The 18,165-nt window shown below is 37.6% G+C and overlaps 1 protein-coding gene across 1 annotated transcript in view; it reads right to left on the minus strand.

Moving 5' to 3' along the window:
* The window catches only part of RPGR (retinitis pigmentosa GTPase regulator), a 91,207-nt gene that overhangs the window by 26,771 nt on the left and 46,271 nt on the right, over nucleotides 1-18,165 (minus strand). The window contains exons 10-11 of the mRNA XM_037821830.1: nucleotides 12,350-12,535; nucleotides 11,193-11,364 (exon numbers count right to left, since the gene is read on the minus strand). Of these exons, the coding sequence (XP_037677758.1) occupies nucleotides 11,193-11,364; nucleotides 12,350-12,535 (358 nt within the window). The remainder of the gene's footprint in view (nucleotides 1-11,192; nucleotides 11,365-12,349; nucleotides 12,536-18,165) is intronic.

The raw sequence follows: 18,165 nt of genomic DNA on the forward strand, positions 1-18,165 counted from the left end.
GTCTGCAACTGTTCCTGTAAGTTTGAATTTATCTCAAAATAAAATTTCTTATTAAAAAAAAAGACAAAGCAAAATACGTCGCATGACATCTGGAGAAACAATCATATGACCTCTCATCAGAAGCCAACACAGGCCAGAAAACAACAAAATAACATCTTCAACACGATGAAAGCAAAACAACAAAAAACAGCAACAACAATAGGCAACCCAAGCTCTGTTTCCAAAGAAAATGTCTTTTAAAAATAAAGATGAAATAAAAAACTCCTGAAATAATGAAATCAGAGAATTCATGGACAGGTGACCTGCACTATAAGAAATGCTAAGGGAGATTCTTAAGGCTGAAGAGAAATAAAACCAGATGGAAACTAAGTCTACAGGAAGGAGGAAAGATAATGATAATTATACAGGGAAATACAATATTATAATTATATAGGTAAATATAAAGGACCATATCTTTTTTTTCCCTTAATTTCTATGTGAGAAAAACAGCTGTTAAAAGCAAACTTTGTGGGAATTTCTGGTGAAGATGGTGGAGTAGGGAGCTCCAGGACTCAATCCGTCTTCCAAAGCAGCTAGTAAACAGTGAGGAACTGTCCAAAACAGCTGTTCTGGGGCTCTGGAGGCTAGAAGAATACTGTACAGCATCCAAAGAAGAGTGGGAAGAAGAGGCTGATAAACTATGGTAAAGAACTGTGAATAGCTCTCTCCTTATAGCGGCTGCCCATGCCAATCCCCCACTCTAGCTGTGGGCTGCCTGGGGATCTAGCCCCTGGCTAGCTGCTGCTGTCAGAAAGGGACATAAAAATTCTCTTCCCCAAGAACTGCAGGGGATGGAGGGAATGTCACGCTAGAGCTCTGATTAAAGCTTTTGATTAGTGAATTCGATTGGTTCTAGACTACTGTTTCAACACGCTCTGGGCAAAAGTAGTGGCAGTCACTGTTTCATCCTGCCCCAGAGAGAGGCAGAGACCATGGAGGTTTAAAGACATGGTGTCTCTTTAGGTCTGCAGGGAACAGTTTGCTGCAGGGTGCTATCTGCTGGGTAGGCCAGAAAAGCTTTAGGTGTCTTTTCTGACCCACTCCCTGGGGCACCTTGGAGCCGGTCTTCACCCCCTTTGTAGGTCCCTGCCCCGCTCTGGCTGGGAAATACTGACTTGGGAAAGTTGTCTCCTGGGTAACCCTCACTCCAGAATTTGCCTTCCATTCCTAGAGACAATGAAAAGAATGTAAAAAACAATACAGGCAAAACAAAAACAAACAGAACATATCAAGATTTCCAGAGAAGGAGCAGAAGAAAGGTAGCTTTCTCCTGGGGGTGAAACAACTACCCAAAAAGTACAATCTTAAAAATTGTACCCCATATTCAGGGAAATAATAAAATGAAGAAGAGCTGAAAAAAATCTGATCAGTTAAACACAGGCAATTTTATTTTATTTTATTTTTTATTTTTTTTCTGGCTCTAAGCCTCCCCCCTCCCGCTGGGTTCCTTACACAGGGAATTTTAAAGGTATAGAATAAGGTGGACTAAGAGACAAAGAAGAGCTTTAACATGAAGCCAATTGACAATAAAACCTTAAACAAGAGAGAGAAACTGACCTTCAGAGACAACTTAGATGAAATGGACAAACTTCTAGAAACACAAAAACAACCTAAACTGAATCTAGAGGAAACTGAAGCCCTCAGCAGACCAATTATAAGTAAAGAGACAGAATTCGACAGTCATCAAAAACCTTCCAACAAAGAAAAGCCCAGGACCAGATGACTTCACAGGTGAATTCTATCGATCATCCCAATAAGAATGAATACCAATATTCCTAAAACTCTTCCAAAAACTGAAGAGGAGGGAACACTACCTAACTTTTTCTATGAGACCAATATCACCCTAATTTCTCCAATGAATATAGATGCAAAAATCTTCAACAAAATACTTGAAAATCAAATCCAACAGCACATTAAAGGAATTATACACCATGATTAAGTGGGTTTTATCCCAGATATGCAAGGGTGGTTGAACACAATTAATTAATATAATACATCATATTAAATTAAAAGGGAAAAAACACTTTATGATCTCGACTGATGCAGAAAAGGCATTTGACAAAATCCAGCATCCTTTCTTGATAAAAATACTTTGAAAGACAGAAATAGAAGGAAACTTCCTCAACATGATAAAGGGCATATATGAAAAATACACAGCTAACAACATGCTCAATGATGAAAGACTGAAAGCTTACCTGCTCAGACCTGGAACAAGATAAGGATGCCCACTGATATCACTGTTATTCAACATTGTGCTCAAAGTATTAGCTATAATATTTAGGCAAGAAAAAAAAATAAAAGACATCCTAATTGGAAAGAATAAACTTTCACTATATGCAGATGGCATCATACTATATATAGAAAGTCCTAAAAAATGTATAACAAAGTTACTAGAGCTAATAAATGAGTTCAGCATAATGGCAGGAAAAGTCAGTAGTATTTCTACACAGTAGTAATGAACAATCTGAGAAGGAAATTAAGAGAAAAATTCCATTTACAATAGCAACTCAAAGAATCAATTATCTAGGAGTAAATTTAACCAAAGATGTAAAGGACTTGTACACAGAAAACTACAAAACATTGCTAAAAGGAATCAAAGGAGACCTAAATAAATGAAGGACATTCCATGCCCATGGAATGGAAGACTAAATATTGTTAGGATGCCTGTTACCCAAATTGATTCACAGATTCATTGGCCTATTTTGCAGAAGTGGAAAAGCTAATTATCAAATTTATTTGGAAGGGTAAGGGGCCCTGAATAGTAAAAAACATCTTGAAAAGAACAAAATTGGAGGACTCACACTTCCTGACTTTAAAGCATACTAAAAAGCCTCAGTGGTCAAAACAGCAAAGAGCATGGTACTGGCAAAAAGACAGACACACTGTCCAATGGAATCAAATTGAGAGTTCAGAAATAGACCCTCACATCTATGGCCAATTAACATTTGGCAAGGCTGCCAAGTCCACTCAACTGGGTAAGAATAGTCTCATGAACAAATGGTGCTGGGAGAACTGGCTATCCATATGCAAAAGAATGAAAGAGGACCCTTATCTCACACCATACCCAAAAATTAACTCAAAATGGATCAAAGACTTAAATATAAGAACCAGGACCATAAAACGCCTAGAAGAAAATGTAGGGAAGCATCTTCAAGATCTTGTGGTAGGCAATGGTTTCTTAGACATTACACCCAAAGTACAAGCAATAAAACAAAAAAATAGGTAAATGGGGATCTCTTTCAAATTAAAAACTTGTGCATCAAAGGACTTTGTCAAGAAAGTGAAAAGTCAATCTACATGATCGAAGAAAATATTTGGAAACCACATACCTGATAAGGGTTTAATATCCAGAATATATAAAGAAATCCTACAACTCAACAATAAAGAGACAAACATCCCAATGTAAAAAATGGGCAAAAGTCTTGAATAGACAGTTCTCCAGAGAGGAAATAAAAATGGCTAAAGAGCCCATGAAAACATGCTCATCACCACTAGCTACTAGGCAAATGCAACTGGAAACCACAATGAGATATCATTTCACACCTACTAGAATGGCCACTATTGAAAAAAACAGAAAACTACAAGTGTTAGAGAGGATGTGGAGAAATAGGAATACTTATTCACTGCTGGTGGGAATGTAGAATGGTGTCGTCACTGTGGAAGACGGTTTAGCAGTTCTTCAGGAAGCTAAGCATAGAATTATCATATGATCTGGCAATCCCACTACTAGTTATATATTCAGAAGAAATGAAAGCAGGGATGCAAACTGACACTTGCACACCGATGTTCATAGTGGCATTATTCACAATTGCCAAAAGATGGAAAGAACCCAAGTGTCCATCAACTGATGAATGGATAAACAAAATGTGGTGTGTGTGTGTGTGTGTGTGTGTGTATAAATATAATACAATATCATTCAGCTGTAAGAAGGAATGAAGTACTGATACATGTAACAATATGGATGAACCTTGAGGACATTATGTTGAATGAAATAAGCCAGACACAAAAGGACAAATATTGTGTGATCTCACTGTTATGAACTAATTATAACTAGCAAACTCAAAAAGTCAGAATCTGGAATACAGGTTATCAGGAGACAGACTGGGGTTAGAAAATGGGGAATTGATGCTTAATTTGTACAGAATTTGTATTTAGGCTGATGGTAAAGGTGAGGAAATGGATGGTGGTGACAGTAGCACATTAATGTGAGTGTAATCAACAGCACCAAACTGTATAGGTGAATGTGATTAGAAGAGGAAACTTTAGGATGTATATATTACTAGAATAAAAATTAAAAGATAAAACAGGACTGTATAGTACAGTGAACCCTACTGTAGATGATGAACTATAGTTAATAACACAAGTATAAGAATGTTCTTCCATGGGTTATAACAAAAGTATGATACTAATAAAAGGTGGTAATAGAGTGGTATATGGGAAAAAACATTTATACCTAATGTAAATAATGGACAATAGAACTACCTTAATAATTTTTCACCAACTGTAACTAAGTAAAAACTGTTAAAATAGTACAGTTATAAAAAAGTGCTAGCACCAATAGTAACAAATGTTCCACACCAATGCAAGGTGGTGGTGGGATGGTGCAGGGGAATTTTGAATTTTATGCAGGATTGTTTCGTGAACTCACAATTTCTCTAAAAAAAAGCAAACTTTCTAACACTGTATTGTGGGATATATAACTTATGTAGATATAACATACAAACATTGAACAAAAACACAAGGGACAAGAGAAGGGTAAATGGAGCTAAACTGTTCCATGGTTCTTCTATTTTAGGTGATTCTAAGTTATGGATGCATATTATAGTCCCTAGACCAATTATTAAAAAAATAAATAAAAGAGGCTTGGATAAAAAGTCAAAAAAGGAAATTAAAATGGAATAGTAAAAGGTACTCTATTAATCAATAAATAAACAAAAAGAAAAAAAGGCAGGAAAGGAGGAAACAGAGGAACAAAAAATAAAAATCAAATAGCAAAATGGTAGAACTAAATCCAACCATATTAATAATTACATTAACTATCAATGGTTTATTAAATACTCCAATTCAAAGACTGTCAGACAGGATAATAATGACAGATCCAATTATATGCTGTCCATAACAAATGCACTTCATGTATAAAGAAAAAAAATAGGATGAAAATAAAATGAAGGAAAAATGTAAACACTAAGCATGGGAAAACTTATTAATATTAATTTCAGACAAAAGAGACTTCAAGAACATCAGCAGAGATACAGAGGGATATTTCGTAATGACAGCCATCAGGAAGACATAATAATCATAAACATGTATGATCAGAATAAAAAAAAAACTTTAGAATACTTAAAGCAAAAACTAATAGAACTTACGGGAGAAATAAATAAATCCACAAAGTTGAAAAATTTCACACCCCTCTCTTTAAAACTGATACGACTGGAGAGGAACTAAGATGGCAGCTAGCTGAGACAGGGCAAAAAAAACGCCTCCGTGAAAAACACTAGCTAAAAACCAGAAAGTGACCTAGAATACCAGTTACAGCAATGGACCAACTGGATGAGGGCTCCTAGCTCCACAGGGGCTGTATACTTGGGGAAACCAGGAGTCGGCATTCTGAAACGAGTGAGTAAGCTGGCTGGAAGACCCGCAGTCGCGCGGCAGGCTGGGGAAGCCAGGGTTAAGTGTATAGAGACCAGCTGGCTGTTTAAAAAAAAAAAAAAAAAAAAAAGGAGCGGCTCCAGTAGCAATTGTGGGAACCACGCAGAAAAACACAGCAAGAGGGGGCTGGGCTGGCCTCTTGCTGTCTGGCTGAGAAGATAGCCCGCAGCAGATACTCTTGGGTTCGGGAGAATGGAGGGGAGAGCCGGAAGCAGAAAGAAACCGCGCGGCTAGCAGCTAGCCCCTGGAGGGCTGGATAAACTCCTGCCCGGGGCCATGCCCACAGCCCAAAGCCACGCCAGTTGTCCCCGAGCTGGGAAGGAGGAACTGTGTGAGGAGGAGGGGGCTGAGACGCCCCGCTCAGCCATTTTTGCTTCAGGCGGGGAGTGTGCCGCCGCATGGCCCGGAGGCCCGGGGCTTCCCTTGTGGGACGGCGTGCACTGATGACGTAGCACAGCCTTTCCTTGGCTGAGCTACTGGAGGAGCGCAGCTGGGAGGGGGGATCTGCTCAGAGAACCCAGGGATGCTATGCCAAGTCCGGTGGTTTATGTATCAGCGAGAGTGAGAGGGCTAGGGCTGAACTGAAATGAAGGCTTAGACTTGTGTGGCGGCCTTGAATCTCCGGGATCCTGGGGGGTTTGAACATTAGAACTGCTCTTCCTCCCTGGCTACCCGTACACACGCCCCACATTCAGGGCAGACAGCTCCAGCAACACACCCAAACTGAGTTCTCCAACTGAACTCAAAAGAATCATTTCCCCACACAAAGCAGAAAAAAGGTTGAAAACTGACTCAAGGGATATAGGTGACTCACAGACACCATCTGCTGGTTAGTTAGAGAAAGTGTACGTCACCAAACTGTGCTCCTGAAAAATCAGATCGATATCCCTTTTTCTTTACAACTTGAAAGAGCCCTATCAAGCAAAACAAATGCCAAGAGGCCAAAAACAACAGAAAATCTTAATGCATCTGATAAAACCAGAAGATATGGAGAATCCAACTCCAAACACACAAACCAAAATATTGGAAGATACAGTACAACCTCACAAAGTTAATCAAAGATCTACAATCGAAGAACAAAAACATGGCAAAGGATTTAAAGGACATCAAGAAGACCATGGCCCAGGATATAAGCTACATAAAGAAGATCCTAGAAGAGCATAAAGAAGACATAGCAAGAGTAAATAAAAAAATAGATGATCTTATGGAAATAAAAGAAACTGTTGGCCAAATTAAAAAGACTCTGGATATTCACAATACAAGACTAGAGGAAGCTGAACAACATCTCAGTGTCCTAGAAGCCCACAGAACAGAAAATGAAAGAACAAAAGAAAGAATGGAGAAAAAATAAAAAAAATCGAAATGGATCTCAGGGATATGATAGATAAAATAAAACGTCCAAACTTAAGACTCATTGGTGTCCCAGAAGGGGAAGAGAAGGGTAAAGGTCTAGAAAGAGTATTCAAAAAAAATTGTTGGGGAAAACTTCCCCAACCTTCTACACAATATAAATACACAAAGCATAAATGTCCAGCGAGCTCCAAATAGAATAAATCCAAATAAACCCACTCCAAGACATATTCTGATCAGACTGTCAAATACTGAAGAGAAGGAGCAAGTTCTGAAAGCAGCAAGAGAAAAGCAATTCACCACATACAAAGGAAACAACGTAAGATTAAGTAGTGACTACTCAGCAGCAACCATGGAGGCGAGAAGGCAGTGGCACGACATATTTAAAACTCAGAAATAAAAATTTCCAACCAAGAATACTTTATCCAGCAAAACTCTCCTTCAAATTTGAGGGAAAGCTTAAATTTTTCACAGACAAACAAATGCTGAGAGACTTTGCTGATGAAAGACCTGCCCTACTTCAGATTCTGAGGGGAGCCCTGCTGGAGGAGAGACAGGGAAAGGAGAAAGAGATACAGAGAATTTTAACAGACATATATAGTACCTTACGTCCCAAATCACCAGGACACTCACTTTTCTCTAGTGATCACCCATCTTTCTCGAGAAGGGACCATAAGTGGGGTCATAAAACAAGCTTCAAGAAATTTAAAAAAAGAAACATTGAATATACTCAAAGCACATTCTCCAACCACAATGGAATACAAATAGAAGTCAATAATTTTTGAACTGTAATCCCACTAGTTACTTCCTACAAGAAATAAAATACACCAACTTTAAGGACAAATCAGTGGTTTTGAACTCAATGTAAAATATGTAATTTTAGACAACTATATAAAGGTGGGGGAATGAAGGAGTATAGGAACATAGTTTATGTGTCCTATTGAAGTGAAGGTGGTATCAAAGAAAAACAAGATTGATATGGATTTAAGAGGTTAATTTTAAGCCCCACAGTAAACACAAAGAAATTATCAGAGAATATAACCATACAGATGAAAAGTAGAGTTTGGGTTAAGAGAAATGGGGGAAGGGGCAATGGGGAGTTATGAAATGAGTGTAGGGTTGCTGTTTGAGGTGAAGGGAAATTTCTAGTAATGGATGGTAGGAAAGAGCATTACAACATTCTAAACGTGATTAATCCCACTAATGAAAGGCTAGGGATGGAGTGGAATGGGAAGATTTAGGCTCTATGTATGTTTCCACAACTGAAAAAAAAAAAAAAGTCAGTCTAACTAGATGACGATTCAATGTTAAGGATCAACTTGGATGGGACTGGAGGATAGAGGACAGGTGGCTCAAGGGGACACAGTTGAGACATAAGGAAAAGGAAATATAGAATGTAAGCTTTTTATCTTGTTGAATCTATTGTACTTCTTAGCTGCACTTAATGGGATTGCATGAAAGAATGTTCTTGTTCATGGGAAGTGTATATGTGAATTATAGTGAATGTTCAAGGATGTGTGCAGCTAACTCTCATATGTTCAGATGACAGAGCAATAGATGATGGATGATAGGGAGGGAGGGAGGGAAAGAAATAGCAATGTGACAGCAAGTTAAAGTTGGTGGATTGAACTACCGGGGGAGGGGGAGTCAGGGAATGAAGGAATTCTGTGTATGGGGCTAGTATTGTTTTTGCAACTGTTCATATAACTTTGAATTTATTTCAAAATTAAAAAAAATAATAAAAAAAACTGACAGGACTAGAAAGAATTCAAGAAGGATACAGATGACCTGAACAATGGTGTCAACCACCTTTACCCCTCAAATATTTCATTATAATATGGGAAAAACAGGAAATTTACAGTGAAGAAACCTGGTGGGTACCACCTTAACCAAGTGATCAAAGTTAATATCAATATTGGAACAAACATATATCATGAATTGAGGACACATCACTTCGGTGGTATTCCTGCCAAAAATGCATAACCTGAATCTAATCATGAGATATCAGACATACCCGAAATGATATGTTCAAAAACGTCAAGGCCAAGAAAGGCAACGATAGACTGTGGAGTTATTCCAGGAGAGTAAAGATTAAAAGAGACTAAAGAGAAAAAGAGAATTAAATGCAATGAATGATCCTGGATCAGGGGAAAATGTTTGCTATAAAGGATACTATTGGAAAAAGCAAAATATGAATATGAACTGTGGACAAGAAATAGTATTATATCAATGTTGAAGTTCCTGATTTTGGTAATTGTTCTGTGGTTATATATGAGAATACCCTTTTTCTTAGGAAACACTGAAAGATTTAGAGGTAAAGAGGCATCATGTTTCTAACTTTTATATGGTTGATAAATAGAATTTGTGTGTGTGTCTGTGTGTGTGTAATGACACACAAGCAAAATATAAGCAGTTAGTGAATAAGGTTAAAAAGCATGCAGGAATTTCTTGTACTATTCTTGCAAGTTTTCCATCAATTTAAAATTATATAAAAAGTTATTTTCATTTGATCTATCACTGGCAGATCAAAAATGATTAGATGAGGTAATCTGCTGCTTCTATTTTTAGGGTTTTAATTATAAGTGAAGGGGAGTTGGATAATTTGGCTTAGTCTACTTTTCATTTTACCATCTGAAAGGCAAGGTTTATTGGTTTTGCCAAAAAAAAACAAAACAAACAAACAAAAAAAAAAAAACAACTGGTAAGGGAGCCCAGATAAGTGATTTTATATAATAAACATTGAAATTTGCTAATGATATAAAGAAAAGTCATATTATATGTTGGATACAACTTTCAAAATAACTTTTATTAAGAGAGTTTTAGCCAACAGTCACAAAAAGATAAGGGATGGCTTTTCCTTTTGATCTAGCTACAAAATTACATATACCTTCATATTCAACTCTCTTGAAGTGGGAAACAACTTCACCCAAACCATAAACTTCTCTTTTTCTTGTACACACCTCTTGTCAGAATCTATTAATAATCTTCTTTATGCAGGGCTGAAGAGCACCATTAGTCACTGATTCCTATCTCAAAGGGAAACAAACTTGTGGGTCAGACATAGGAAACTGGATCATTATTAAGGTCCTAGTTATAATTAATATTCCATTCCCATGGCCCACAATTCTTGCCTGAGTTTCTGATCCTTTATTACCTCAACTTTTTGCCTAGATCTCTGATCCCAAAGATATTAAAAGTTACCTGTGCCATGGTTCTTAATCCACAGTGCCCAGATTATCTTTTTAATTCCAAACACACTGCTTACTCTGATCTCCTGGTTCTGGCTTCTTTCCCTGCCCCTATTATTCAAGCACATGCCCTGCAGTAACACATATGCTTCTAAGACATACAAATGTCTGTAAACAAATTTATTTAGACTAGTGTATAATAGATAAAGAGCTGGGATTACAATTTAAACATGAAATCTATATCTAATAGGCAGTACAATGCAGGCAGTGAGGTAGATGTGTTAATAGTATTTACTATATTAATTAGGGATTCCTAGAGGTGCTAAACTCAATGCTAAGTAGTATATATGCCTACTCTCATTTAATCCTCACACTCAGTCTCTGAAGTAGGCATTATTAAACCCTTATTTAAAGATAAGGAAACTGAGGCTGAGAGAGATTAAGCAACTTTTCTGAGGTCAATCACATAGTTAATAAATGTCAGAGCTGGCATTTGACTCCAGATCAACTGAACTCCATACAGCATGCTCTTACCCACTATGCAATACTGCCTAAATATACAACTCTACATAAGGCCAGAGACCCGACATTCAAATCCTGTTCACTTCATTTCTAAGCTAAGTGACCTTGGGCAAGTCACTGAATCTCTTCGAGCCTTGCTTTTCTTATCTGTGAAATGAAGACTATAACTCCCACCTACTTCATGGAGCTGCTTCAGGGTTTAAAGTAGACAATATGACAGAAGGTACTATTGTAAGTTATACATTGCTATTGTCATATGGTACTCTTAGGGTCACTGACAATGCTTTGTATTTGTTGGAGTAATGCTGGATTTGAGTTCAAATAAAAAATGTTATCTTTCTAGTAAGCAAACAATTTAATTAGAGAAAAGCCTCAAGCACAAAAATCAATAGGAATAACAGGCACACTTCTTCTGACAGCAGGCAGAGTACTAAATGTTACCTGGCTCCATTGGCTGCACGGGGCCATCCTTTCCAAATAAGGCTCTCTCTGGCAAGTTAATTGTAGACAAACGGTTAGGGACTAAACTGGGGGAAAAATGAACAGGTGGTACAGGAGTCCCTTCTATTGGAGGTAGTATTCGTGTCATTCGAAGACACTCTGGGGATTTCTCCTGCAAAATAAATACATTAAATAAACTGTTGAATTATACACACACACACACACACACACACACACACACACACACACACACACACACACACTTTTGACATAAACTACTCTGCAGTTGCTAAAAATATTTAAGAGAATGACTGCAGAGTCTGCCCAAGTTCCACAACATTCACTTTGTAATAACCCCCAAGGGCTCAAACATGTTTTGTTCTGTTGTCCCTGTATCTTGGTTGGTTGGTCTAAATTATCAATTTGGAAGCTTGTTCTTCACATGATGGGGAAAAGTGTAGTGTGTGTTTTCTCTGCCTTTCCTGAGAAACAAAAAATTACTCATGAGATATAAATAACCACAAGGCACTGATGGAACATTTCCCATTGTTCTATACATACTTTCCTATAATAAAATACCAAACTTAACCTTTTTATTTCAAAAGGAATACATTTTGGAACTTAAAGTAATTTTTAAAAAAGAACCTCTCCTTTAAAAAAATGTTTGACATTTTCTAATATTAAAAAAATGTTAAGTGTCTTGAAACAGACTTTTAAAGCACAGGAGAACCTCTGAATTTAATTGAATTTAACTCTCTCAAATTGAAGCCCCTATTTCTTTGTTTTCCAAGTTTCAATGTTTATAATGCATAACCTTCCACTGTTCATCAGGTATAACCAAACTATAAAAGCATGAAGCAAGTTAAAGTAGGAGTCAATCCACATACTGTTGAGAAAAAACCTCAGCATTCAATTTGAGGTGGTAAGATAGGCCTAAAGAAGGATGCTTTGTATAGTACCATCATTTAAAAGCAAAAGTTATCCATGATAACTATTAATTCACTTTAAAAGTGTGTAAACCCTCAACTCTAATCATTTTATTTAGTAAATTTATCTAAGAAGACTCTTCTTTGATTTAAAAAGAAAATGGATTTTTTCTTCCAAGTTTTTTTGCAATGCTAATTAATGCTATCAGATAGAATGAGTCACAAGTATACCCTCTCTCTTCGACGAACACGTGCTGACGAAGTTCTATGCAGTGCAATTTCTGAGGTCAAATCGCTGATGGGCAAAGTAGCTGCTGCAGATAAACAAGGATCATTTAGTTCAACTAAATCAATTTCTTCTGGCATACTGAGTCGTGGAGTGGCAAAAACTAGCATGTGGCATCCACCGCAAGCAACCTACAGCATAAATCCACAGATAAATTAACTGACATTGGCTTCAAACACAAATGAGTTAACAGTTTTCAGCTACAAAAGATTTACTTAGAGGTAGACTTTCTAAGCATTCCACAAGTATACCCTCTCTCCGACGCACACATGCTGATAAAGTTCTATGCAGTGCAATTTACAATGTATATTCTTTAAACATTGCAATTTAAAAATCAGAACAAGTTTAACCATTTCCTTTTAATTTACAGTTTAGAGAAAAAAAATATTTGGCACATTAGATGTCTCCTCAATATTTGGCACATTAGATGTCTCCTCAGAAGTCAGAAAATGTTACATTGTAATTATTTCAGAAAAATAAATTCAACTGGGAGCAACATTAAAAACTTGAAAAAATACTCAGAGACATTCTACTATGAAAAAAAATGACCCAAGAATAAATCAATAGCTTGGTATAATTAGGTCTCCAAGCCTTTTTCTTTATATGAAGATTTTCTAAGTTCAATGCTTAACAGTCCTTACAGCAAAATGTGAGCATGTACAATGATGCAACAATAACAAATGAACTCAACATTTAAAGAATTTTGAGAAATAAGTGATTTTCAATAAAATGTAAAAAAAAACACAGTACAATATTCGCAATACACAGATTTTAGCAACTTTATTATGTTCTACATGATAGGTAAGACCAGTATACCCTGTACCTTTTCTTCGTAATATTTTCAAATTTAAAATGTATAATTTTATATTATTTCTTAAAATTATCTTCCCCATAAAACTATAAGCTCAATAAATGTAGGACTTGGCCATTTTTTTCATCACTGTATGCCTTGTATTCCTGATACTTAGTACAGTACCTTGCATATAGCAGGTGTTCTTTAAATGGCTGTCAAATCAATGAATGGAGGTGTCCCATAGTAAGAGACACTGAATCTTTGGAAAACAAATTTCAGGTAATATTATTACCACCAAGTAAGCAGACTTTTCAGAAGTCTATAATTTTTAATTGGCAAAAGTATCAGAAACAATAGAAATATGATATCTTATGGTGATGTTACACTGAAAGAATAGATTTTGATCTGAATAGCATTTAACCAATAGGACATATTTTTTAAACACTTAGTTTATTATCAGATTTTCTCCTGTGCAGGATTTCAGAGTGTCATTAATATTTAATTAAACAAGTATTTACTAATTGTGCCTAAGAGCCTCCTCCCGAATGCCTCTTTGTTGCTCAGATGTGGCCCCCTCTCTCTAGCTAAGCCAACTTGGCAGGTGAAATCACTACCCTCCCCGCTACATGGGATCAAACACCAAGAGGAGTGAATCTCCCTGGCAAAGTGGAATATGACTCCCAGGGAGGGATGTAGACCTGGCATTGTGGAATGGAGAACATCTTCTTGACCAAAAGGGGGAAATGAAAGGAAATGAAATAAGCTTCAGTAGCAGAGAGATTCCAAAAGAAGCCAAGAGGTCACTCTGGTGAGCACTCTTACACACAATATAGACAACCCTTTTTAGGTTCTAATGAATTGGGGTAGCTTGTGGTAGATACCTGAAACTATCAAACTGTAACCCAGAACCCATGAATCTTGAAGATGATTGTATAAACATGTAGTTTACGAGGGGTGACAATGGGATTGGGAAAGCCATATGGACCACACTCCCCTTTGTCTAGTTTACGGATGGATGAGTAGAAAACTGGGGGAAGGAAACAAACAAACAAAGGCACCCAGTGTTCTTTTTTACTTTATTGCTCTTTTTCACTTTAATTATTATTATTGTCATTTTTATGTGTGTGGTAATGAAGGTGTCAGGGATTGATTTTGGTGATGAATGAACAAATATGTAATGGTACTGTGAACAACAGAATGTACGATTTGTTTTGTATGACTGCATGGTATGTGAATATCTCTCAATAAAATGAATATTTAAAAAAAAAAGAATACATGGCCAGTACAAAACATAAAAGGTATGCAGGAATAAATCTAAGTATATCAGTAATCACAATAAATGAAAATAGGTTCAAATCTTCTACTTAAAGTCTCTCAAATTCAGTTACAAAACCTAAAATCCAGGAATATGCAATTTATAGGAGACCCTCCTAAAATGAAATGTCATAGGAGAGCTGAAAAACAACATGAAAAAGAATATTTTATGCAAATATCAATAAAAATGTAGAGAAATATTCATATCAGACAAAAATAGATTTGAAGTAGGAATTATTATGAGAAGAGTTTTGTTTTTTATTTATAAAATGACAATTCACCAAGGAGTTTATTAGTCATGAATCTTCACACAACTAATAACAGTTTCCAAACATATAACACATATGTAAACTATGGTCTATAGACCATATAATCAGTATAATTATAGTGATACTGTTTCATCAGTTGTAGCAAAGATATCACACTAATGCAAAGTGTTAATAATAGGGAAAACTGTATGTGTGTGTGTTTGGGGGTTGGGGGTATATGAAAACTCTGTACTTTCTGCATGATTTTTCTGTAGACCTACACCTTCTCTAATAAAAAAAAAAACTAAAAAAAACATAATGTATAAACAGAAGTACAAAAAAAGATGGATAAATACATAATCATAGTGGGAGATTTAAAAAACTCACCTAAGATATTGACAAATAAAGTAAACAAAAATTAAGTGAGGGTACAGAGAGTTTAAAGTGTTTCACAAATAGCTATATACAGAATTTTATGCCTAATGAAGAGAGATTGCACTATTTTAAGCACTTCAGGTTAAGGAATATTAATGAAATTTAGACCCCAGGTCACAAAGAAAATCTCAGTTCTAAAAATGCAGATGTCCACAATTTCAAAAAACTAGAAATTGACAACAGAATGACTGTAAAATGAAAAAAAACACTATTCATATAATAATTTAAAAAGGAATCCCAAACTGTTCTTGGTTTTTCCCTCTGTGGAAGAAAGCTGGAGGTGGGTATGGGAATTTTTACTTTTAGCCTTATGTACGAAGTATCTGCTTGAATTTTTTGTAATTGAATGTTGTATTAGTTGGGAGTTCTGTACCCCACCCCCCCAAATATGTTCTTAATCCATTCCTGTGGGTGTTAAAGCTTTTAAGTAAGACTTTTTGATGAGGTTACCTCAGTTAAGGTGTGGCCAACTGAATCGGGATGAGAATTAATTCTGTTACTGAAGGCCTCATAGGGAAGGTCACACACACAGAGAAAGCCACAGGGAGCAGCCAGAAGCTGAAAGTCAGTGGAACCCTGAAGAGAAGGGGGAGGCCAGGAGAGGCCACCATGTGCACTGACATGTGACAGAGGAGCCAAGAACCAAGGATCATGGCAGCCAACCCCAGATCACAAGTCTTGGGAAGAAAGCATTGTTTTGATGACAACTTGATTTGGAATTCTCCTAACCTAAAAACCTGAACCAATAAATTCCCATTGTTTAAGCCAACCCATTGCATGGAATTTGCTTCAGCAACAAGGAAACATATAAATGTATTGCAAATACCAAAAAATGTGGAAATGGCTTTGGAATTGGGTAACAGGTAGAGGCTGGAAGAATTATGAGGTGCTAGATTTCTTTGAAAAGACTTTTGGTAGAAATATGGAATGAGTAGTGGAAGGAGGTAGATGATCAACGTGAGCTATGACCACGTGATGTGACCAGTTACAGAAATGAGGACTGTAATAGTTATGAATATTTCTTCCTTGTTTTGTTATGAATATGTTTGTATATATACATAAAGCAAATATCTTTGTTTTCTTCTCTATCTTGTTCCCTTATATAACCTAAGTTGTATTAACTTTATGTCATAGTATTTAAGTTACAGGTTTTCAAGTTTAAGTGTGAATATTACCCAAGGATTTGCACCCTTTTCTCAGGAAAAAAGTGCGTCTCTGGTAGTACGCAGGACAGTTGAATATTACTAGGTAAAAATATCACTGTTATTGTTTTAATTTAGAGATGAGGTATGGCTTAAGAACATGTGTATTGTTGTCAAGTACAAAAGGGGTGGAATGTGATGGCTAAGTTCATGTGTCAACTTGACCAGGTTATGGTGTTCAGTTGTTTGGTCAAGAAGCACTGGCCTAATTGTTACTGTGAGGATATTTTGTGAATTTAAATCATCAGTAGGTTTATTGCACCTATGGCTGATTATATCTATAACCAACTAAAGGGACTGCCTTCAACAAAAAGAGATATCTCATCCAATCAGTTGATGGTTTTAAAGGGAAAATTGGGAGGGGGGGCAAGATGGCAGACTGGTGAGCTGTATGTTTTAGTTACTCCTCCAGGAAAGTAGGTAAAAAGCCAGGAACTGCGTGGACTGGACACCACAGAGCAATCTGTCTTTGGGCATACTTCATACAACACTCATGAAAACGTGGAACTGCTGAGATCAGCGAAATCTGTAAGTTTTTGCGGCCAGGGGACCCGCGCCCCTCCCTGCCAGGCTCAGTCCCGGGGGAGGAGGGGCTGTCAGCTCCAGGAAGGAGAAGGGAGAATTGCAGTGGCTGCTCTTACCGGAAACTCATTCTACTGATTCAAACTCCAACCATAGATAGACTGAGGCCAGACACCAGAGACTCTGAGAGCAGCCAGCCCAGCAGAGAGGAGACAGGCATAGAAAAAAAACAACACGAAAAACTCCAAAATAAAAGCAGAGGATTTTTGGAGTTCTGGTGAACACAGAAAGGGGAAGGGCGGAGATCAGGCCTTGAGGCGCATATGCAAATCCCGAAGCAAGGCTGATCTCTCTGCCCTGGGCACCTTTCCTTAATGGCCCTGGTTGCTTTGTCTATTAGCATTTCAATAACCCATTAGATCTCTGAGGAGGGCCGTTTTTTTTTTTGTTGTTGTTTTTTTTTTTTTTTTTTTTTAAATCCTTTTTGCTTTTTCTAAAACAATTACTCTAAGAAGCTCAATACAGAAAGCTTCAAAGAATTGAAATTTGGGCACGTCAAGTCAAGAGCAGAACTAAGAGAGCTGTGAGACAAAAGGCAATAATCCAGTGGCTGAGAAAATTCACTAAACAACACAACTTCCCAAGAAAAGGGGGGTGTCCGCTCACAGCCACCATCCTGGTGGACAGGAAACACTCCTGCCCATCGCCAGCCCCATAGCCCAGAGCTGCCCCAGACAACCCAGTGTGACGGAAGTGCTTCAAATAACAGGCACACACCACAAAACTGGGCGTGGACATTAGCCTTCCCTGCAACCTCAGCTGAATGTCCCAGAGCTGGGAAGGGGGAGCAGTGTGAATTAACAGAGCCCCATTCAGCCATCATTTGAGCAGACTGGGAGACTCCCAACACAGCCCAGCAGCCCAGAACTGCCCTGGGGGGACGGCACTCACCTGCGACATAGCACAGTCATCCCTCAACAGAGGACCCGGGGTGCACAGCCTGGAAGAGGGGCCCACTTGCAAGTCTCAGGAGCCATACGCCAATACCAAAGACTTGTGGGTCAGTGGCAGAGACAAACTGTGGCAGGACTGAACTGAAGGATTAGACTATTGCAGTAGCTTTAAAACTCTAGGATCATCAGGGAGATTTGATTGTTAGGGCCAACCCCCCTCCCCGACTGCCCAGAAACACGCCCCACATACAGGGCAGGCAACACCAACTACACACGCAAGCTTGGGACACCAAT

Source organism: Choloepus didactylus, chromosome X, assembly GCF_015220235.1.
Source record: "Choloepus didactylus isolate mChoDid1 chromosome X, mChoDid1.pri, whole genome shotgun sequence".
Lineage (NCBI taxonomy): Eukaryota > Metazoa > Chordata > Mammalia > Pilosa > Megalonychidae > Choloepus > Choloepus didactylus.